Source organism: Antechinus flavipes, chromosome 2 (assembly GCF_016432865.1).
Source record: "Antechinus flavipes isolate AdamAnt ecotype Samford, QLD, Australia chromosome 2, AdamAnt_v2, whole genome shotgun sequence".
Taxonomy (NCBI): domain Eukaryota; kingdom Metazoa; phylum Chordata; class Mammalia; order Dasyuromorphia; family Dasyuridae; genus Antechinus; species Antechinus flavipes.
Genome location: NC_067399.1, coordinates 577,008,211 through 577,033,192, shown reverse-complemented (window position 1 = coordinate 577,033,192; position 24,982 = coordinate 577,008,211). Strand labels below are relative to the sequence as shown.

At 32.4% G+C, this 24,982-nt stretch overlaps 2 protein-coding genes across 4 annotated transcripts in view; one reads left to right on the top strand and one right to left on the bottom strand.

Moving 5' to 3' along the window:
- The window catches only part of TM6SF1 (transmembrane 6 superfamily member 1), a 54,487-nt gene extending 36,924 nt beyond the window's left edge, over positions 1-17,563 (top strand). The window contains exon 10 of one of the 2 annotated variants that reach the window (XM_051981184.1): positions 14,123-17,563. In XM_051981184.1, the coding sequence (XP_051837144.1) occupies positions 14,123-14,152 (30 nt within the window). In that variant the 3' untranslated portion in view covers positions 14,153-17,563. Of the gene's footprint in view, positions 1-4,112; positions 4,573-14,122 lie in introns of those variants that run through there. The other variant, XM_051981183.1, reaches the window with a different exon arrangement.
- HDGFL3 (HDGF like 3) overlaps positions 1-24,982 on the bottom strand; it is a 190,152-nt gene that overhangs the window by 94,646 nt on the left and 70,524 nt on the right. Inside the window, exons 5-6 of one of the 2 annotated variants that reach the window (XM_051981181.1) lie at positions 24,592-24,738; positions 5,952-7,133 (exon numbers count right to left, since the gene is read on the bottom strand). In XM_051981181.1, coding sequence (XP_051837141.1) covers positions 7,128-7,133; positions 24,592-24,738 — 153 coding nt within the window. In that variant the 3' untranslated portion in view covers positions 5,952-7,127. Of the gene's footprint in view, positions 1-5,951; positions 7,134-24,591; positions 24,739-24,982 lie in introns of those variants that run through there. The other variant, XM_051981179.1, reaches the window with a different exon arrangement.

The following is a 24,982-nucleotide window of genomic DNA, read 5'->3' as shown; positions in this document are numbered from 1 at the left end:
GCCAAATCAGCATTACTACCCAAAGCAGAAGCATGCTGAGGAACCCAATTTTTTGTATATCCTTTTATTTCCCACAAATAAAAATTCTTTGAATTTTCCAACTATTCAGGTGCAGTTGAATTTATTTTTAAAAAATAATATTGTAATAATATTATTTTGTATAACTGATTGCCTACAGAGTTGACCTAGGATTTTTTGCTACTATAATTGTGAAATTACTTGAGGATAAGAAGTTGGGGGAGTGTGCTTTATCTTTTATTGTCTTTTTTTTAAAAATAGTGTTTCTAAAAGCTTAAAGAATACTTGAAGAAGAAACTGAAAAACAGAAAGATAATAATGACAACTAGCATTTATGTGATGCTTTAAAATCTGAAAAACACTTTTTATGTTTCTATATTTTTATAATAACTCTGGGAAGTAGGTATTACCCCCATTTTACAGATGAGGAAAGTGGGGCAAATATAATTAACTTGCCAAGATCACACAGCTAGTAAATATCTAAGGCTGTATTTGAACTCGCATTCACCTGACTCCAGGTCCAATATTCTATCTACTATGACACTAAAAAATGAAAAGAAATCATAGCCTTTTTTATGAGCATTGTGGTCATTTTTAGTTTTTCTTTTTCACCAGACATAACAATGGGAAATAGGCAAAACGTCAGAAGAAACAAAAACAAGGGTTTTGGCTTTCTGTTCATTTTTTTTTAACATCAATAATCAAAAGCTGGATTTTTATCTTAGTATATGAACCTTGTTTCTGGCACCAAAATAGTGCATCTCCTCAAGTATATCTGCCACTCACTGAGAATAAATAAGATTTTAAAATTCTCAGTGAGATGCTAGCCCTGTATTGATCAGATTAATTGTATAATCACCCAAATTTGCAGTGTTACCTTTTGCCTGTGGTTTTTGGACAACTCTATAGACTGAAATAGAATATAAAAAGCACATCAAGCTGAGCATTCAGAAATAGCTGTAGATTTTCAAGATCACTGGTCCAGTCTATTTATTGGAAGAAGACAGATTTACTTACATAGTTATGAGCTTTGAGAATTTAATTCATTTTTTCCTTTCAGTGTTAAAAAAGTCAAACTATATTAATAACTAAAAGATTGGGGGAGGAGGAAAGGGAAGCAGAGCTCACATCCCTAGATGATAATTTGTCATCTTAAGATTTAGATTTAGAAGAGAACCCAACTCCCTCTTTTTACAGATGAAAAAACTGAAACACCTGATGAGGTTATATAACATGGACAATGACACAAGACAAAGTGGTAGAACTGGGATCCAAATCCAGGGCACTACACTGTTATAGGGTGCCTATACTCATTAGGGATCTCAAAATGCCCACTCGATCCCATATTTGTAACAGAGTCCTTTTACACACTTTAGGTATGTCAGAGGTCTCTGTAACTGTCAATATGTGGGAATATTCTCCAAAGCCCAGACTATTTCTCTATGGCCTGTATATTCCTGTTGCCCTTCAGAAATTCTGGTATAGGACTACAATTCCTTAGTTTACTTTAGCCATGTGACTTGGATTTTTCCAATGGACACAAATATATTTTGGGATATGGTCATCCTGACTTTGTCTATTTGTTACCAGTTCATTAACAATATATTAATTATCTAGGTTTTATAAATTGATCTCATTACTCTGAACAAGAAAATTTATGATTAGAAACTTAATGATTCATCCTTTTTAGTCTGTCAAATAAATTAGAAAAAGTATGCTAACTTAGATATAAAAAAGATTACAAATATTTCTTAGAATGGTTTTGTATTTTGACAATTTCAAAGCCATTATTTAACATTTATTGAGCACCAACAATGCGCTAGGCGCTGTACAGAACATTAGACATAGTACCTGCCCAGATGGCTTACAATCTAATCTAAATACATGAATTGTTTTGCATGTTGCTGTGAATTTGGTGTTTGTGAAAATGAGGTACTAATTGCATTTGAACAGTGCAGGGAAAAGCTTAGAGAAAACCTTTCTATAGGTTTCTCTACAAATCTTAACATTGTTGCATGATATCTCCGCTGCCTCTTATTTCCAATTCTTTCAAAACCTGCCTGGTAATTTTTTTCAAATTCTTTTATTTATGAGATGGAAAAATGTCAATAAAGACAAAATGAATTAAACTTGAATATTTTGGGTTTGGTATTTCTAGAAATGCCACCATTGTCTTTCATTCTTAGTGAAGATTATCCTTCCTCTGACACCAGTCTTAAAACTCTAGTATTCTTATGTCTTCCATCTAGAAAAACCCCATTTTAGGAAATTGAGGTATATTTTCCAATAACAGCCTAAAATGTCACCTTTCTAAGGATTGTAGCTCTTATGCTGAAATTTCAGTTATGGGCCAGCAATTCTAAAAGGTACATTTGAAATCAGCAGACTTCCAGTCTTTGAAATTATCATATGTAAGAGGATCACTATTTTGACTATATACTAATTTTGACCATAACCCAGTAATAATATAGCATATCATATGCTACATTTACTTCTGTCTCCATAAAATAGCAACAACCATCACCAAAAAAACCAATCCAGCAGTAAAAATCTATTTCTTTAAAATACTTGTAACTATGTTTAATTAATAAACATTTCATAGTTGTTGAATTTTAGAGCTACAAAGAACTTTTTTTTCTTTTTTGGTGAAGCAGTCAGGGTTAAGTGACTTGCCTAGAAGTAATGTATAAGTATCTGAAGCTGATTTTGAATTCAGATCTTTCTGACTCCAAGATAAGCTCTCTAACACCTAGCTGCTCATACAGGGAACTTGAAAAAGCATCTAGTCCAATGCTTCCATTTTATAGACAAGAAAACTGAGATCAAAGATAGTTTTAATGCTAAAGTCAGATGCTAATACTATTATATTTGTTAGATTAACAGAGTAAGCTATGTGTAAGCTACTTTATGGAAACTGAATATAAAAGAAAATTTCTGGGCTAAAAGCAATTTTTCTATTACTTTTTGTGCCCTATCAGAGCAAGCTTTATGATGAAAACATGTTGTCTGTGTCTACTCTGCTCTTTCTTTGAAATCACATGTGACTAATTTTTTCAAGAATTTCACTCAGGTTACAAAAATGCCAACACTGAAGTAGAACCAAATAAGTATAACAAGATATTTTGAGAAAATGATATTCCAATCTTAATATTTTTTCTTATTCTTATTTTGTTATTTCATGTCCTAATTAAAATAAACATTTTTCTAATGCCTTTTTCCCTCTGACATGTTCATGAATGATATTTTGGAAATTCAAGTCATTTCCTTTCATTTCAAATGCACTGTGTCAAGTATGCAGTAGAACAAAGACAGGGCCACTTCCTTTTTCTTTTTCCATAATCTATGCCACTTTGGCAAAAGAGATTAATGGGTAAAATGATATGCTTTGACCTGAAAAAATAGTCTGTATTCATATTTTCCAAACTGGGAAGAACCCCTGCTAGTTTTCCCAATTATTATCGTAACAACCTTAGGGTACAACACAACCTCCCAAATTCCTTACGTTGCAAACATAAATAAGCAAATATAATAAGATTGTTAATTGCTACATATGCTCATTAATATGAATGAGTTGCTTGAAAGACTAGGTAACAGATGTAGACAAAACAAAATAAGGATCCTCTGTGTCTCTTGCTTATATCTTTGATTAGCTATTTATATAGGGGGGAAAATCCGTTTACTTAGCTTTCCTTTTTCTGGAATCTCTGCTGAAAATTCAATCAGTGAATGACAATTAAGTGCCTACTTAGTCTCTTCAGAATGTACAGCATAGCAAAACTTGTGATTTAATTAAGAATTTTATGTTAATATGGGGAATAATTAAGCCATTAGTAGAGTTTAGCAAAGAGGTTCAAAAACACAGCTGCCACACTCTAACCATGTCAAGGATGGTACAATTTATTTGGACAGTTACATCAAGAAAGACCCAAACTTGGTGAAATTCTAAAGACCAATGACCTTCATAAAGTGAGATGTCTGAGAGTAAGACTATTTATAAGGGCACATGTGTACAGTAATACTGAACCATTTTTACAGTTATGCCTTCATCTGAAAGCAAACTTCCTGCTGACCAATTTTTGTTTTATGTGCAACAGGCTCAATTTTCCCACATTGGTGCTTCTCTTCATGCCAGGACTCCTTTTGTCTACAGAGTCCCTGAGGAGGCTAAAATGTTTTTCCTACTATTAAACATAGTTTATGGAATTCTTCCTCAGTTGCTGGCCTATCGCTGTGTCTACAAACCAGAGTTTTTCATGAAAACAAACACAGATGAGAAAGAGGAATAAAAATCACTTCATATATATTTTTTGTATCTAGGTTATTTGCTTTTGTAATAACTGTAATACTGATCTAAGATCTCTTTCAAAGTATATTATTAGAATAAAGACAATTTATTATTCTACACTGTATGTATAAATTGTACTATGACATTTGAAGATAATTTGTTCTTTTTTGAAAAGGGAAAACTAATTTGTCTAGAAAAAATGTTTAAACTGAGAGTTTTAAAAATGTTTTCTAAATTATTTGTGAATAAACTTTTGGCATTTCCTATTACTCAGTGATTATATTATTTCATTATTTTATTTGCACAAATGCAGTTATTGAAATGTCAACAATTACTAGTAGTATGAAACTGAACCTATGTTGAATGGCATTGAAGCATAAAAATAAAACTACACTGGAACAGAAGTGATCTGTATACATTTATCACTGATGAAAGAGCCTTCTCATACAAACACAGATTTTTTTTTTTTGGAGGGGGGGGAGTTAGTAATCAAGTTTGTATTTTCTAATACAATCTCAATGTGAAATACAAATCATTTTATTTTAGAAATGTTGCTTTAAATAGTATTTTTTTTTCAGTTATAGGGAGACTAGTCCTTCTAGAGCTTTTGTTAATTTTTTTTTTTTTTTTTGGAAAAATCATCCCCAGAAGAAGGCTGTTACATTTCTTCTTTTTGGGTGTCTACATTTACATTTGTAATGAAAAGTTCTATTGTATTTCAATGTATATTTGTAATTGAAATAAATTGTTTTGACCTATTTTGTGAAAAAAATTCTTAAAATTTTATTGTAAACATTTCATATATTTCTGCCAAATATGGTTCTATTGTTCATAGCACTCACTTTTGTTTCTTTTAAAATTTCTTAGTTTGATTTCTGATTACAATTATGATCCATAACACATATATGATTCAGTGTGAGCATTTCTTATAAAGAAATGATATTTTGATGGATTTAAATTTTTTAATAAACCTTAATTAAAAATGGGAAGTGATAAAGAGCTCTTCAAGAAATTTCAGATACCTTCCTTACCTTTCCTCTGAACTTTTTCCTGTTTTCTATTCCTAAAGTGTATATGTAAGCCCATAAGTCCAATTTTTTATTAATGAGAAAAACTATTTAGACCAAAATACGGTAAAGGATCTTCATTTGAGTGTCTGGTTAATTATTACATCATACCTCCTAGTCCCCACCATCACTACAGTGTTCCTGATTTATCATTGATATTTTTCCTTCCATTAATTCTCTTCTTTATATAATTACCCTCTTCACTCTCTAGAGCCACCCTCCTATCTCTTAAATATGGTAAGAAAACCAAAAGAAAAGAAGAGCCAAGCAGAACACATGGGTAGTGACAGATATTTGAAACTAAGAGTGCATTTGCTGTGGTAATATCTTACACATGTAGGTCATGCATCCATTTTTTTCAGTATTTTCAAAACTAGTTTGAATATGTTTTAAGTAAATTAATAATCCTATTACCCAGAAAACGTACAAAAAACCTCACCTGCACTTAATTCTATTGTCAACTTCTTGTTAACAATATTTTGTTTTAATACTTGAGTTACATTAATACCCCACATTATTACATGTATGAAGCCAAATGACACTAGCTTAATTGCTTACAACCTCAAATCTTACTCCCAATACACATTCCAATAAATTTATTCTGTAAAAACAATACATTTTTTTTTTTGTTTTTGATTTTTTTTTTTTACAGTAAACTTTTCAACTACAAACCTTGAATACGCGAAAGATGTTCCAAGGACAAGCATAACAAGGATTGAAAAACCAAACTGACTAAATATGTTTTCACAATATTAGCTGGCATAAAAATAAATAAAATTTTCTATTATCACAATTGCAACAATAATGTACACATAATGGTTCTGGAATGATTACTTACTAGTCTAGCTCTATTTCCAAAAGAAAGAGAAGAATAAGTTGTTTTTTTTTTTTTAAGCCTTTCAGTATTTTAAAGTCAGTGATTTGTTTTGGTTTCCCAGAGGGCTGCTGTATCATAAATAGGCTTAAAAATGAAAGGTACATGATACATGAGTAATTAGTTCAAGTCATATTGGTATTGGAAAAAAAAAAGTCCTTGTCTTAATCTAAAGGAACACAAAAGACTTTTACTAACATCACATAGAGAAACTAAGTGAATTTGTGTTTATAACAACGTTTTTTTTTTTTTTTGAGAAATATTAGCTTTTAGCTAGCTATTTCTATTAAGGAATAGGTATTTTACAACATTACTGAATATTCTGCACATGGCATGAATCAAGAACAATTTTGCTTTCATTTTCAATCAATCAACAAACAAGGAATGACCTTGTGATAATTTAAAATTCTCTCTCTAGGAATTAATCCCCAAATTTCATCATGAAGGGAAAGATTATTTTTAAACTTTATATTGTTGGGCTTTTTTTGTAAAAATGCTGATTTGAATTTAATTTAGTGGTGGGAGAGGGTGGGGAGAAGTGAGAGGAGGATGATAAGAACTGCCCTTTCTATGGTAAAATATCCAGATGTACAACTTGGTGTAAAAATCTTCATCATCATCATCATCATCATCAGTCCATGGTTAAGGGCAACTTCATGCAGCCAAATGAGAAATTTAATCGATAACCCTTAGAAAAGACTAAAATGTCTTATTATTATTATTTTTTTTTGCAAACACAACAGAGAGGAATGTGAATAATGTGCATACAAACTGGGACTATTGATGGTAACAATGAGTATGTGTTGATTCATATCAAACCCGAGACAATCAAACATGTAACCTTCTTGTGGTTTCCCTTATTATTCAGTATTCATTATGTTGGTTAAGTCTGTAAAAAAGAAGAAAACGTACCATTAGGTGGCTATAAGAGTTGAATTTGTTATGATAAAAAAAATTGAGATTTTAAATATTGTATTTAAGCCTGATCTTTTAGATTTTGTTTATACTCAATATTGTAATATTCACACACACTAAGGAAACAGCTTGTGAGGAATATCTTCCAGTATATGTCTAGATAAAGATAGATACATACACAAATACATATCTATTTGTACATAAACATAGATCAGTACAAGTTAAGGAATACATTAAAAAACATTAGGAAGGTCTCTCTTTCAAAGGAAAAACTTTTATAATAAAAAACTATAATTTGGATGAGTGGAATTAAGCTTTTCAAGGGTAGAATGTTTTGATTTTTGTCTTTCTATTCCCAGTGTCTCATTCAAAACAGATAATACAGGATAATTGAAATGTACAGAATTCAATGAAGGTAATTAAAATCCTGAAATTTTCTAATTACTTATTGGCCTTTACAGTAAACAAAAAATGACATTCTCTGATACAAAATCATCCTAGGATAATTAGTGTCAACAAGAAGGTGAGATACTGAAAATGGTCATTTAAAAACAAACAAGGCTTTATTAAGCACTTACTATGTATCAAATCCTGCTAAGCACTGGATGCAAAAAACCACAAAAAGTCCCTGCCCTCAAAGAAGCTTACATTCTAACAGGGGAGACAGTAGGTAAATAACTAGGTGCATACAAGATAGATCAGTTAGATAAATAGATAGACCTACAGACATCCAAACAGATAGCCAGAAAGAAGTATACATATGTTTATGTATATACCATATATGCATATGTATGTACACACATTTAAGTATGTATATATATATGCATATTCATATACACAGATGCCTACAAAAACATATATAAAGAGAGAATGAAAGGTAATCCGAGAGGGCTAAAGCTGGGAGGGATCACCAAAAGCCTCTTACAGAAGATGGGATTTTAACTGAGTCTGAAAGGAAGTCAGGGCAACTGCAAGGTGGAGATGCATTCAATGTCATGCTCAAAGTCATGGAGGCTGGAGATGATGTCATGTTCAAGGAATTGTAAATAGGTCTATACTTCTGGATTACAGAGTACATGAAGGGGGCAAAAGATAAGAAGAAGGGAAAGGCAGGAAGGGGTGAGCCAGTGAGTGCCTCCATGCTTGTGGTTGTGGAAGTGGAAACAGAAGAACACATGTAAGAAACGTCAAGGTAGAAACATCAAGATTTGGTAATGGTCTGATGTGGGAGGTGTGGGAGAAGGAGTTGAAGATAATACTGGACGTGCAAGCTGGGGTGATGGAGGACAGTAGTATCTTCCACAGTAATAGTAAAGTTTGGAAGAGAAGAAGATTCTATGAGAAAGATAATGAATTGAAGAATATACACATTATTCTTGACAATCACTAAAACTTGTAACATGTAGTTTTGAGAAACAGGAGAAAAAAGTTGAGATTATAGAAATGTAAACATTTTGCTCTTCAAAATACAATTAATAAAGAATTGGGAGGGGGAATGCAGAAATCCATAATATAAACTTTTAAAGAACTGACAAGAAATTTAGAAATCACCTTTTTATAAGAGAAATACATTTCTCTCTGTTTTCTTCTTTTTTTGTCCAGTTAATAATGTTCATTCATGCCATTTTACTAAAATCAGTATAATTTCCCAATATAATCTTCCTTAACTGTCTCAGGATATTAGAAGTTTATTTTGAGAGGGTTTATATTTCCCCCAGATGAATACTTTTTCCATCATTAATAGAAATAGGCTCCCCCTATGGCTGAGTTTTCACATGAAAAATGGGGGAGTTCAGGCAGTTAGGTGGGTAATTCAATTTCTAAAGCCTTTTTGCCAAAAAAATTTACTTGCGCGATTGCTTCAGCTCTTCATTACATGAGATACGTATAGCTGCAGCCTATGAAATTTCTCCATTTGAAAATAACCTTAGTAATAGGGGAGGAAAGTTATGAAATTTTCTTTCCTCTTAGGGTCACAGAGAGTGCATCTCCTAACTCCCTTTCATCTATATTCATGGGGGAAAAGTATCAAATAATAGTAGCCACAGGGCAGCTAGATGATGCAATGGATAGAGCATCAGCCTTGGAATCAAGGAGACCTAAATTCAAATCAAAAACTTAACTAACACTTACTAGCTGTGTGACTCATTCTCCCAAAGACAAAGCCTCCAAAGTACCTTTAAGCCTAATCTTATCTCTAGTATTTTTGTTTATAAATAAATAAGTAGTTGTGCGTATTGGGAAAAATTACAGAATGTGAGTGCTATTTTTTTCCTTTAAGGAAGGTTGTATATGTGTGTATGTGTGTGTGTGCATATATAATTACCCAAACATATGTATATATATATATGTAAATATATGCACATACACATATATACATGCAATCATTACAATAATTGCATTGCTATGGGAAAAAAATTATCACTTGGTGATAGACCTTTCCCAAAACCTTATCTAGTCTGGTTCTTGGAAAGCTGGCAGGGTCTATCATCAGTGCTCTCTTTGAAACCTTTCTGGAACAGCAGAACTCATAAGGTGGGTTCTGATGGCATAACCTCCCAGAACCCAGGACCACTTCCATGGCATGATAAAGCACTGGTGAGTAGGACTTAAGATAATTACAAATTTTTAACCAACGAATTTAATTTTCAGTCATCTTATTTAATAATAAACTTTTGTGAGAAGAACAACATGTATAGATACAGATAGAGAAAAAAACTAAATTGACATTTTTTAAATTTTAATTTTAATTGTTTAATTTAAAATTTAATTGAATTACTGGAAATCATTGGGATCATATCATCCTATAATATTCTAAGGAAATATCATTATTCAATATAAAATGCCAACAGTAGTAGTCTTTTCAACTTCAGGACTGCATTTGTCCATGAGAAGTTCAACTTATATAGCATTCTATTTGGGATCATGAAGACCTAAATTTGCCTCAGACATTTAAAAATTATATGATCCTGAGTAAGTCACTTAACAGCCCTGGGTCTCAGTTTATTCATCTCTAAAATGAGGAGGTTGAACTTAATGACCCATTCTAAAGAGAAAGTCTGACCTTATCAGACTACTCAATAAACTCCAGACTATCTCTTTTCAATCTGAGATTGAATATAAAATTCTCTGATTTGTGTTCAAAGCTCTTTATATAATGTTTCCCTTCCCTACTTTTTCAGTCTTCTTATACCTTAACCTCTCCTTCATCCCTCACTCCTCCATCCAGTGAAGGTAGCTTTTTTGTTGTTACTTGAACAAGTACCCTACAAAAGAGATATGAAAAAGACCAATTTGCAGAAAAACAAAATTTGTGAAATAAAAAAAGAATGCAATGAACAAAAAATTCAATTGGCCAGTTACAAAAGGAGCTAAAAAAGGTAACCAAAGAAAATAATACATTAAAAATCAAAATTGAACAAATGGAAATGAATGACTCAATGAGACTTCAACAATCATCAAACAAAAACAAAAAATATATTAAAAAATAGAAGGAAATATGGAATGTCTACTAGGAAAAACAACTGACCTGAAAAATAGATGTAGGAGAGACAATCTAAGGATTATTGGTATTCTTGAAAGCTATGATGAAAAAAAGAACCTAGACATTATCCCACAGGAAATCATAAAAGAAATATCTCCCAATACCAATCATTTTCCCTAATTGTACTTTATGTATGGAATTTTCTCCCTCCTTATTTCTGCCTCCGCATTTTCCTGGATTTTTTCAAGTCCTAGTTCTAAAAAAATCCTTTTTTAATCCCCTTGTAGTTGACTTCATTGTTTTATTTATTTCCCATTTATTCTGTATGTAGCTTGTTTTTTCATGTCACTGCCCTAGTAGACAATGAGTTCCCTGAGAGCAGGGGCTGTGTTTTACCTTTCTTTCTATTTCCAGAGCTTAATTTATTCTCTGTCTGGCACACAGTAGCTGCTTAATAAATATTTATTGAATTAAACTGGACTTCTACCTCTAAATCTATGAACTATGATCTTATATGATTACTAAAATATTATGCACAAATGGAGGTTTTATATATTTAAAATCTGATCTTTGAAAGTATGGTTAAGTAAGGGTCTACTTCTGTGTTACCATCACTATCATCTGCAATAAATGAAGCTAATTAAAAATACATGGGGATCTCAGTCTGATCATGAAAATGTAAACTATATAATATTTTATTTACATATATGAATTTCACATACAGAAAACAAAATAATACATAATGGGCACTCAGAAGTAAGTTAAATAAAAACTGTCATTCAAAACAAGCTTATTTTATACTTCTATATGTCAATGGAGCTGTGATTTACATATTCCTTACTCTACTTCAAGTCATAATAATGGCTAGTATTTATATAGCACCTACCATGTGCCAGGCACTACACTAAGAACTATACAAATATTTCATTTGATCTCTCTCTCTCACAACTCTGAGAGTTTGGTGCTACTAGGATCCTTATTTTTATACATAAGGAAACTCAGAGTCTTGATTTCAAGACCAGTGCTTTATTCACTGTGCCATCTAACTGCCCATTAGTGTTAATATGAAAAAATTCCTTCCAGCTCTAAATATACAATCTTATGATCTTATAGATATTCTCCGGTTCCTCAATTTCTTTCCTAAAATTCAGCATCCAGAACTCCAGAACTCCAGATGTGGTCTGATCAGTGTAGAGTACTCAATAGGCTAACACTTCCAACTATATGTTGTCATCTGAGCAATATGTATTCATCACCCATTTGGTTTTTCCTATGTAGATTGCCGAGCCATTCTCTTTTGAGTGCCATGGATCCCATCCAGGAGGCCCTCTAGTTTTTTCTCTCACTTTTTGCAATCAACAAAAACTGCATGCAAGGACATGTGGAAGACCTCAGCATCTATAAACAATCCCTCTTTCATTTGCATTTTTGGCAGGATCTTTCTTGAAAACAAGATAAATCTATATACCTGGCAACTATAGGTGTCTGTTTTATGTCTCACTTGAAATAGTAATCAGAGGATTATTGAACACATTTATCTGTGTGGTCAAATCCAGTAAGGATTATTTTATGATCTTAATACACACTGAGGAGAATCCTGTTAAAGTCTATAATGTTATTTTATTCTGTCAAGTGAAAGAGGAGACGTTTTGCTTCAATTGCTTCCTAACCTTTATCTCTGAATGGGTCTAGCCTCAGTCAAACTGAGACTTGTTGAAGGTCTCCCAGTGTAGTCAGGGCCATCTCTAGTCATCCGGATTTATATCTGGCCACTGAACCCAGATGACTCTGGAGGGAAAAGTGAAGACAGGTGACCTTGCACAGCCCTTCCTCAATTAAATCCAATTCACTTGCATGCCATGGCAACCCCTCCCTGATATCATGGTCTTCTTCGAGAAGGAAGGACAAACAACAACATGTTGTTATTTTTTGTTGTCACTAAGAGTAAGGTAGAGCAATGACAGCTATGTAACATAGTGGATAGAATGCCAGACTTGGATCCAGGAAAACCTGACTTAAATACTTACTAGCTGTGTGACCCTGGGCAAGTCCCTTTACTTTGTGTGCCTAAGTTTCCTCATCTGTAAAATTAGCTTTGCCAAGAAAACCCTAAAAGGGGTCATAAGGAATCAAGACGCAACTGAAAACCAAACAAGCTTATCTTTTATTTTCTATTAGATTATTTTTTAATTTTCAGTCAATTATATGTTTGTGAAGTAATGATTTGATGTAGAAAGTTATCTGTAGCAATTTTCCTGATTCCTTCTTTTTTTGTATCATACACACACCCAATATATACATTGAATAGTCACGTTAAAAAGTTTATAGAGGTGAAAATGTAGGTCTATGGGATGATAACCACTAATGTCTTCTCAGGTGCCTGTTTGGAATAATAATAACATTTGAGATTTTTTCATATTCTTTGGGAATCTTTTACAAAAGATAACCCAAAGATATATTTTTGAAACCTTTTTAAAAAAAAGATCCTTGTGTGACTCTGAAATTGCAACATCACTTCTGTATGTAGGATTGGTTCAAATGCAATTGTAATGATGATAAAATGATAGAAAAAATATTAACAGGTAGGTTTCATTTTGCATCTCTTTATTGGACCAAAAAAAAAAAAAAAAGGAAGAAAGAAAGAAAAAAGAAACTTTAGCTTCTTTTCAAACTTAATACAGATTGTACTTCCTTAGGGAAACTTTTCCTGATCCCCCTAGTTTTTAGTACTTTCTTCTTTCAGTTTTACCAAAAAAAATAAATAAATACAAGAAATAAAAATAAAAAAGTTTGCTAGATGATCTGTTTTTGCTGAGCCTCTTTGTAAGTTTGTTTCCTTGTGACAGCTTCACATTGTTTTGTGATGACCTCTTCCCTGCTTATAATTTTGCACAGCTTCACCAATGAGCTTATACTCAACTAGCGTTGCCTACAATTGTTATGTTTTTCCATTTCACAAAGAGGTCAAGTATTAATTGCCTGAGTTTTTCCCCCCTAAGATATTTTGGTCTCTTCATTATGATAAACATTTTGTAAAAGTTAAAAAAAATTTAAAGAAATGGTTGTGTAGTCAGTGTCTTTATTTTTAAAGTAAACATTATTTAAACTGATAATGTTGGAGTAATCCTGTAGTGTTTTTTTCCCTCCATTTTAATGATTTAGATCTTTAAGCAGTTAATGATCCAACTGTACACTGCCAAACTGATTTTGAAATTACTCTCACATAGGTAACCAATTATTTCTTTTTTGATGGAATATAATTTTCAGATTTTTTGAATTTGTTTGTTGCTTGCCACATCTAATGTCTTCCAATTCTTTTCTTGAAGAAACTATTCATGACATCCGGTGTAAGGCTTTCTGAATAATCTACAAGTCATTAATCTTGTTCATTTCTTGAATCTGGACCAGTATTTTCTCTAATCAACTATGGATCTCTCTGATTTCCATAACTGATTTAAATTCTAAATCTATGTTCCTAGGGTCCTTCTCTGTGCCCATCTTCACAATGAAGTCAGTAGGTGTCAAGGTAAGTAGGCTTACTTTAAAGATCTTATTTAATTCTTCACAGAATTTTTTTTATTTCATCCTTTGCAAATGATGCTGATGAATAAAGTATAATTAACTTCATTGTAGTTTACATATGCTTACTTTGATAAATACAGGTAATATGACCAAGGAGCTCATGATATATTTGTTCTTGTCTATGAAAACACAATTCCATCAATTCTTTTTATTTGTCCATCCAAGAAGATCCTTTGAGTCAACTTTCCTTTTAAACTTCATTTTTTACCTTTCTTGAAGCAAGAAATCAATATGGTTATGAGTAGGTCCTCTAACAGCAAATAAATCAACTGGTAGATAAAGGTCTCACATTTAAAGTATGAACAGTTAATGTTAATCAATTTGAAAACTGTGATTTTTGGTACCAACTGTCCCTTCTCTGACTTCCCTAACACCAGTACTATGAAGGGGGTCATCCAGGACTGAGACCCATAACCAATGACCATCTGGCAAACCTCCTAGAGATGAATTTTTCTGCACTTCACTAGGCTGTTTACATCTAGTCTGCAACTGGAACCACACTCAGCATCAAACCTAACAGAGCTTCTCCTCTTAATATAACAACCTCTGAGATTTCCATGTCTCTATCTCAAGCATACCTCCCCATCATGATTAGCCAGCAAAGTCAGCCTTTTGTAAAGGAATGTTCCTGAATTATAAAGAATTCCTATTTAATGGGTTTTTGCCATGTTTTGTATAGGATCTAATGTACCTAAAATGGACTATGCCATTCCTCTGCTAAAGGTCATTGGTTCCCATTTTCCTATAGGACAAAATATAGACTCCTAGGCTTGGCATTTACACTCTGCCTCAAGTCTCATTTTCGTTACTTATTTCACATTATTCCCCTTTACGTATTCTCGTTAACTGGTGAAACTGGTAAACTCAAAGTTCCTAGAACTCAACATTCCATCCGTCTCCCACCTCTGTGCCTATAAAGAATACCTTTGTATAAGGTGCCTGAAATGTACTTCCTTCTCATATCCACTTCACAAAACCATTAGCTTCCTTCAAGGGTCAGCGTAGGTTCTATGGGAAGTCTTCCCAAAGAAAGAAAAAAGCTAGTCTCTTTTCCATAGTTCACAGTTTAATGAAGGAGATAACATACAAACCACACTGGACAAACACACATAACTCACTCTCTCTCTCTCTCTCTTTCTCTCTGTATATGTATATATAAATATAAAAATGAATGATTTCTCAAATTCCTCTAGACTGGTTGTAGAGTTTCATTTTAAATTTTAAATTGATATTCATTAATAATATTGGTTTATGTTTTTTATTTTGTCTTTTTTTCTGGTTTAGATATTATTCACCTCATGAAAGAGGATTGATAGAGTGCTTTCTTTATCAAATTTTAAAAATAATTTGTAAAATATTGATATAAATTGCTCTTTAAAATTTTTCCAGCATTCCAGCATTCTCCATCACAATTGGGAGTTTCCCTTCCCCCTTTCTTTTCAGTAGTTCCCTTATTATTATTTCTATTTCCTTTTCTGACACTGGATATTTAATTATCTGTGTGTGATGCTTTATTAATTTGGGTATTTTACAGATTCAAAGGTAATTCTCTATTTCTTTTTTCTTAGTTTTATTAGCATATGACTGCATAAGTAAATCCTTTCCATCTATTCTGGTTTTGTTGTAATTTCAAGTTGTTTATTTACTACATTGTTGACTTAGTTTTCTGTCTTTTTTTTTAACCAGATTAGCTAAAAGCTTATTAATTTTGTTAATCTTTTCAAAGAATCAGCCTTTAAGATTTTGTTTTTTTAAAACAATTCATCTAGTGAGTTTTTAAAAAAAATTCTAACAAATCTTTTCTATTTCAATCTTTTCTCTTTTGTACTTTTTTGGTTTTATTTACTAGTTGGATTTCTACTTTTATAGGTAAATATTAATTTGCTGATCCTCTCTTTTTCTGTTTTGTTTATTTATAGTTTGGAGGATATAGATTTTTTAGGGAAGACTGCTTTAACTGTATCTATCTTAGAAATTCTGGTATGTTGTTTTGTCATTATCATTGCCTTTTACATAATTATTGTTTCTATGACTTGTTCTTTGACTCACTTGCTGCTTAGGATTTCATTACTAAGCTCCCATTCTGTATATTTTGCATGTACTTCAGAAAGTAGTTACTATATTTACTTTGTTAGGGTCTATAAAGGATATGTTCACTATTTCTACTTTATTACATTTATTTACGATATCCCTATGCCCTAGTACATGGTCAATTATTGTAAAAGTTAAGGGTATTTTGGTACTTAAAAACTTAACTATTATGTTTTATACTTAAAAAACTTATTACTGTGAATCTGTTACTAAATAAACATCTTTGCACTGTTTTTTTCATAATATTATATGTTTAGATTGTTAGATATAGTATAAAGAGAAAAATACTTTTCACTATGTAATAGTAGGCATATCATTATTCATCTTTAGTTAGATAGATAATGATATTGATTTATTTTAAAATCAAAGGAAATATATGATAGTTTTAATCAGCTTATGTAATGGGTTGCCTAACTGACAACAAATGAGAAGCCAAAATTATGATTTTCTTTCTCTCTAAACCTTCCTTTCTTTTTTGCTCGTTGATTTTTTTTTTTATCAAATAAACTTCTAAAGGTTATGGAGTATAATTAGGATCTAGATGGGTCAAAGTTGTAATATAATTTATCTCAGAGGGATTGTAGATAGAAGAAATATTTATAGGAAAAGAAGTAATGGCAATCCCATAAACATCTAGTTAATAATAGTTTTTGGCAACTAGAAAATCTACTTATATTTAAAGCAGAAGTACAATGCACTTTATCATTTTGATTTACAAGATGGATAATTTACCAAAAATTCTGTAATGATCTTTCTACAATTTCTCAAAGACAGAAGCTAATTGAGAATTTTGTTAAATTTAATCTTTGAATTAAAATAGTTTCAGATAGTCAGTTACAAAGAGTACTTAACTCAGAAAGTAAAATTACTAAATTTATATTCTAGTATTCTAGTCAGAATACCTAAATTCATATTCTGGTTCAACCACTAATGAGGCAAAACAAGCAAGTATCCCCACTAGAAAAATAGAGATTTTCAATAATAAATTTAGAGCTGGAAAGAATACTAGAGGCCCTCTCATCTTACTTTTTCCTTCTTATTATATCTGGATGCTATGAAGACCACAAGCTAAGGTAGCATAAGTGAAAATTAAATGTAAACATTAAAGTAATGCTCTCTAGATCAGTAAACATGTTTAACATGGAAAAACCCAAGGTTCTTTAGGGTACTATTTTACCTATTTGTAAAATTTAGGAATTACAAATGGAATTTAAGATATTTTTTTAAGTAGGTCTCTCAATATAATGATTTACTTAGTTCAAGCTGAAATATTATGTAATTCAAAATGTAGACCTAATGAATATATTATAGAGTGATCATTTGAAATATATTTAATACTTGAATTTGGGAATAGAAGATATTTGCTCACTAATGATTAATTTCTCCAAATAGCCATTTTCTTCCTTTATTAACAAAGATTTTACTTATGTAAATGAAGTATAGTACCTTATATTCAATGAAAAATGATTCACACCAATATATAGAATGCATAATAAATTCAAAGAAATCAAATTCAAACATAAATCTCAATAACTAACTCTGATTCTAGGAAAATCATTATACCAACCCAAGGGTATAATAACTTCCTTTAAAGAATTGCACTGATACAGAATTTTAGTACATTTTAGCAGTAATAACACTGAAATATTGCTAAAATAAATTTCCTTACTGAATTCATGTGAGATATATTTTCTATAGTCACTTTCAATGAACAAAGTTTCATGAATACTGGACACATTTTGAAAAAAATCTAAGAAATTTTGCTTGGGTGACAGTGTAGTATTGTAGAGAGAACCCAAGAATAAGAGGCAGAAAATCTGAGTTCTAATCCTTATTCCATCATTTAACATTTAGATGACTGAGTAGAAAATTAAACCTCTCAGAGCTTTCTATTGTTCCATGAAATATAGGAATGATACCAAGGCTTGCCAGTCTTAATGGCTGATTGTGATAATCAAATGAGACAATGTATGTGAAAAGTGATTTATACAAATTATATATGAATGTAAACTGATCCTGAGAGGAAGGTAGTATGATATAATAAAAACAGCACAGGTCTTGGATTCATGTCTTCACTCCAAGGTATGTGGCCAGGACAAATCACTGAATGTCTCTGAGCCTCAATTTCCTCATCTATGAAATGAGGACAATAATACTCCAATACTTTCACAAGGTTCTTGTAAGGAAAAAAGTGTTTTGAAAACTTTAAAATGTTATGTAAGTATAGATTAATGGTGGTCTTCTACCTCAACACTATGAAAAGTAAAAGGACTAAATTAATGAATATATTAACTAAGTCTGAGATCAGTTATTGCCTTCCCATCAGAAGGGAATGAGGCAGAAAACAAATGTTAACCAATTGGTAAGCTATCTTCTGGAGGTTCTATGGAGCCATGGAGAAAGGAGCTCTAGTAATTTCCTTTCTATAATATCACACTGGGGACCTAGATGAAAATTATGGATTTGCATTTCCAGGGCTACCAAAATGATTGTTGACAATAAGTCTTTCTACTACTTTTACAATGACCCTAAGAAGAAGAGGTATCTGCTATCTTCAGTTATGGTAAAGACTTGTTAATTTAATATTGTCTACCTGGGATGAGGTTGAAATGCAATGAAATTCATTTTTTATCTTTAGCTAACAAAACATTTTCCTTCAAAATAAATTTTAAACTAAAAGAATAGATAAGCTAGACTGGAAATGATTAAATGTTGTTGCAAAATATCTCAAAGTGAAGGAATTTAAACCAATATAACCTCTATGCCCTAGAACCACTTCTGTGTTTACAAAGACATAGTTTAATTATAGGGGCCTTCCACAAAAATCACCCTTTAGCTCCAACTCCAACTCTTAAGGAATACACAATTTGGTTCATGTTTAGGTCTCTGCTGAAAAGGTAAAAACTTTCTATGTAAGCACTAAAGTTAACAATATGTATCTTATATAGCCTTTATTTCATCCCACAGAAAATGCAAAACAAACAAATAACAATAAAAAAACAAACAAAAAATTAAAAAACCAAAAACAAAGAACTCCCAGTAGAGCACATTAAGCAGCAAAGAAACTCAAACCTTTGGTAAGGGTCACCTTAGTTTTGAGGATCTTTTATAACACTCCAGCCTTATAGAACCTCTGTTGGTTGGGAATGGACAATGGACAGTTAACTCACTATTAGTGAATGGCATAGCTCATATTTGCTTTTTCTTGGTATAAAAACTCCCTTTTCTCTGTCTGGGAACTCTCATTAGTCTATTACTTTCCCTGATTGCTGTTACCTTAAAATCTCTGAGATTCCCTCATCTCCTGGGGCCATGTTGTTACCACCCCAAGATTTCCACTGTTTCTCTAAGTCTACCATTACTTTTCCATAGCTGTCCTTCTTGGGAATTAGAGGCTTCCTTGAATTGGTCCAATCATTCTGGAGAACAATTTGGAACTACGCATGGAGTTACAAAACTGTGCATACCCTTTTAGCTAGCAAAACTGCTATTGGTTCCCCCCCAAAGAAATAAAAAAAAGTGGAAAAGTACAATATTTATAGCAACTCTTTTTGTGGTGACAAAGAATTGGAAATTGAGGGGATGCCCATCAACTGGGGAATGGCTATACAAGTTGTGATAAAAAGTTGTGATGGAATATTATTGTGCTATATGAAATGATGAGCCAGATGGTTTCAAAAGAACTTGGGAAGACTTACATGGACTGATGAGTAGAACTAGGAGATCAGTGTAAAATGTAACAGCAAAATTGCAATGATAATCAACTGTGAAAGACTTAGCAATTCTGATCCATTTATGATTCATGACAATTCCAAAGAATTCATGATGAAAAATACTATCTACCTCCAAAGAGAAAACTGATGGACTCTTGAATACAGATTGAAGCATATTTTTTTTTTACTTTTTAAATTTCTTGCTTTTTTGTAACATGACTAATATAAAATATACTTTACATGACAGTAATATACAATGGGTATATTACTGCTTTGCCTTCTTAGTAAGTAGAGGGGGGTCTGAGAGGAAAGGAAAGATCTGGGGACTCAAGTTTTAAAATGAATGTTAAAAAATTAACAAAAAAGAAAATGAAATCTTAAAAAAATATCATATACTAGATTGGGGCTACTAAATTCATATTGTTGAAATTTCTGAACATGCATTTACCTAAATTTAAGGTAAAAGGTATCTTTTAAACTTGATCTGTATTAACTTCCTGCTTTCTAGAATGGAATAAAGGAATATCTTGTTCTAAGCAAAGATGGTATATAAACATACAAGACTACTTGTATTTACTTCAAGGCATAGAATTTCCTGTTTGTGGATGACATGTGGGTTTCTCATTAATCCCAGGTACATTGTAAAGCCTCCTAAATGAATCCAGGATTACTCAAAAAGGCTTGTTCTAACTACCCACATCAGAAAAAAAGCAAATGAATGAAAAAAACCCTTTTATCTAGACCACGATGTGCAATTCGATGGACAATGGACATAGAACCTCTCCATCAGTATATTTTTATCTTGTTCAGGGACTGAAAGTAGATAATGAGCTGGGCCCAGAATTGAACAGGCAGCAGAAATATAGGCTTATTGCTTTTAGGAAATTACAAAATTACTTTAATGACATCAAGTTGCTTATGAAATAAAGGCCCATCTTTTTAACATCAATGTTCTTTCTGATGATACTGTCTAACCTCAATTTGTGGAATATATGCAGTCTGAAGAAATGAGGCAGAGGGTGACTCAAAGGGCAATGAAGAGTGGACATGAATGATGGTTATAAACAAGCCTAGATACAATACAAGAAATTATTGAGGAGAAGCAACATAAAAGATGCCATCAAAGAAATGTATGATTAGGGAAAAAAAAGATAGGTCTGTCACAAAGTGAGATCAGGGACAACAAGTGAACAACTATGCTCTTTACTGTGTTTATACAACTATATAATTAGACAATTTAAGCAGAACATGGGGAAGACCCCAACGGGTAGATATACAAAATATGGGAATGCATAGCCAAGAATCTGGATGGGCAGGTATGAAGGTGCTGCAATATATGTTTTGAGGGAAAATATATAAGAATATAAGGACACTGATCAAATTGCTCAAATTGCATATCCTGCAGCCCCAACTAAATATCCATTTGCATCTTGGAAAAAAAATCTAAAAATGCCTAAATGAAGGCCTTTTCCATCCTTCATAGCAAATATAAAGAAAAAGTCAAGATATTGACAAGTAAGGTTCTGTAAATACCATATATAAGACAACTAGGTGGTATAGTGGTTAGAGTGCTGGACTTGAAGTCAGGAAGACTCAAGAATATCTTGAGTTCAAATTAGACCTCAGATATTTAGCAGTTGTGTGACCTGAGTAAGTCAGTCAACACTATTTGCCTCAGTTTCCTTATTTGCAAAATGAGTTAGAGAAGGAAATAACAAACTACCCCATTATTTTTGTTATGAAAATCCCAAATGGAGTTATAAAGAATTGGACAAGACTGAAACAACTGAACAACAAGACACTGTATATAGAGATAGGACAAATATTCTCAAAGAAATCATATTTAAAAAGAAATACACATTTAGGAACAAAAGAGGTTTGGCCGCTTGGGAAATGATCACTAATTGTTTCCCTCTAGGAAAGCACATGATTCTTACTTGCTCAAATTTTAGTCCTTGTCCTTCCACTGAAGTGGGTGCTGAAAATCATTAGCACATCTGCTTCTATTCCACTTATGCTAAATCAATGAGGAAAACTCCAAGATTTGAACATGTGGAATTACCTACAATGACCTTTTTTTGTTGTTGCTATATCCATATGTCATTTATCCCATTCTGAGAAATAGAAATGCAAATCTATTCATTCTTGAAACATGATGACATGCAGGAATTTCCTTCTTTAATGAATCATTGTGGATATGTATAACCAAATATGAAGGGCATAAAGGACTGCCTGTCTCTTATCAACTTTGCATATCTCCCACAAAAATGGGAATTGCATTATAATTACCAGTACAGATGCTTTCTTAAGGCAGGAATATATTGTGCCTTAGCAGTATTTATTCTTCTTTTTAAGTCTGTTCAATCAAAATTTTCCACTCGATCCATGTTATGATTCTTCAATTATACCAACTTCCAAATTATTTTCCCTTCCTTTTCAAGGAGTTCTAACCCTGGATCACCATCTTTCTTTTCTCTCAGCTCCTGTCCTAGTGCACCTTAATATTCACTTGGATGCTCCTCAAACTAACTGAGTTCCCTGCTTCAAGCTTCTCCCCCTGCCAATCCATCCTACACATAATTGCCAAATTCATGCCCATATTCCAAATATTCTACAATGGTTCTGCTCACATCTGCATCACATCTAGAAAAACTATTCCTACTATCTATATGGAATCAACACTATAGATATAACATGAAATCCTTTTATGATTAACTTCTTCCATTAGAAAAACTATAAAATCTTCTATCAGGAAATATGACAAAATAACTTGAAAAGAGTATATTTAGTGAGAACTAAAGAATTTCTTGACTGGCTTATAGAAAGAGAGGAACTAACATATTCTAAGAAGTTAATAATAATAATAACTAGCATTTATATAATGCTGTAAGGCTTACAAAGTGCTTTATATATAATACTGCATTTGATCCTCACAATAACCCAGGGAGGTAAGAGCTATCGATATCCCCATTATACAGATATAGAGAGGTTAAATGACTTGATGCAGATCTCCAACTCAAGTCTTCTTTACTCCAAGTCCAACATTATACACTGTACCACTTAGCCACTTCTAACCAAGAGAGTGGACAGAACACAAGATTTTTTTTTATACTGCCATTGCCTAAATCTATTCCAAACATCTCAGTGTCTGTTTTAGCTAAAACCAAATAAAACTATGATTTTAGCCAATATAAGCAGCTTGCAGCATATGAGTTCTACAAAAATCAGGTGGGTAAGACAACTCTGGGGCCATCAGCAGCAGTCTGATTTATGTAAGTTCCTAAATATTCAAGGATGTCTAAACTTTTGCTTAGAAAAATCAAGATAGAAAACAACAACCACAATCATAACCACCACAACAAAAATTGAGGCTCATTCTGAATTCGGAGTTCAGACTCTTCACAAAACCTAGAGAGGTCCTTAACAAGTCATTTCAGATCCAAAATCTTTTTGTGCAAAGTTCAAAATCATCTAAAGGACCATTTATTTTCCCCCAAACATGCAGGAGTTACTAACAAATAAGTACCATTCTGCAATATATTCTTTTTAATCATTTGTGGCTCTGCCATATTTTATATTTTTATTTCTGAGTAAAATTTTTGGAATTCTTTAAAAAAAAATTCAAATCGAACTCTCTAATATTTTCAGGGCTACTCCAAAACATCCACTGTTGGTAAGTGTGTACTTCAAGCCAGTCTCTGAGAAAAGAGCAATGAAACTGCTAAGGTCTGCCTTATTCTCTAATTTTATTATAAAATATATTAGCCTGAAATGCTTTTCTGCCCCACTGAAATACATCTGCTCTGCTAAATTAAGTCTGAGAAAGAGCGCAACTGAAATTAGAACTTAATAGTATTGTGATAATAATAAACTGAGTGCACCATGATGTATGGACCCATACTTTGGTGGTATGCAAATAGTGCCATCTCATGGCCAATTAATCTTACTGTTTTAAAATGGTTACCAACTAATCTCCCAAAACAGAACAATAGGACAGACAGCTGGAAAATTCCTATGAACAAATTTTCCTTCTCAGTAATATTCCCGCAAAGATAGAACTCTTATGACTTCAGAAATCAGCAAAAGTTTCACATATATTTAAAAAAGATATGTGAAAAAGACTTGTTTCCATATATGCTCTAATTGATAAATTCTGAGAAGAATCAGTCATAATGCTTTATTATACTACTGAAAATTTAATTGAAATATAATTTAATTAAAAGAAACACTGCTATCAGATTTCAAGTGGTACTTAGGAATTTCAATATATATTTGAGATATTTAACCTCATCTTCCTTTAAGAAAAAATACATAAATATGATGCCAGGTTCCAATCAGCAGGCACAACTCCCACTAAGCTCATTTTTGTCCTCAGGCTCTCTGAGCTCAATCTAATGTCCTGGGGAGCTATCTGTACATATAAGAACAGTTTTGCATTTCACTTTTAGCAATAGCTATTGTGCCTAACATTCTTTTAGATTTTATTGCTGGTGGGAATATTCTGAAGTAAAAGGATTTTTAATGTCAGAAAAGGTAAGAGAATAGTATAAGCACAGAATTACCCCTTCACTGGTTTTCTGCAAGTCTGAAGACGTGTTTCTTGTGTCATTGCCTGCATCTCCAGCCTCAGAGCCGCTCTTATTTTCTTCCTCTTTGCAGTCCTTGTCATCTTCATCTGCTGGAGATTTCCGTGACTGCTTAGAGGATTTCTAAATGTTTAGACAAATTAAAAAACAGAGTCAAAAGCTAAAATTCAAATTAGAAACTAAGAGAAGTTCATCGAATATGGCATCAAAAAGTCTTCTTTATCACTGGGGCAATTCCCTGCTTGAGAGGCTTTCTCTGATGCAGTGCAGTGGAAAAAACTAAGCTGGAGTCTGAGGAAAACAAGCTTAGACAGTCCTGGAACAGAAACGATCTAATGACCTTGGGAGAACCATTTAGCCTTTCTTG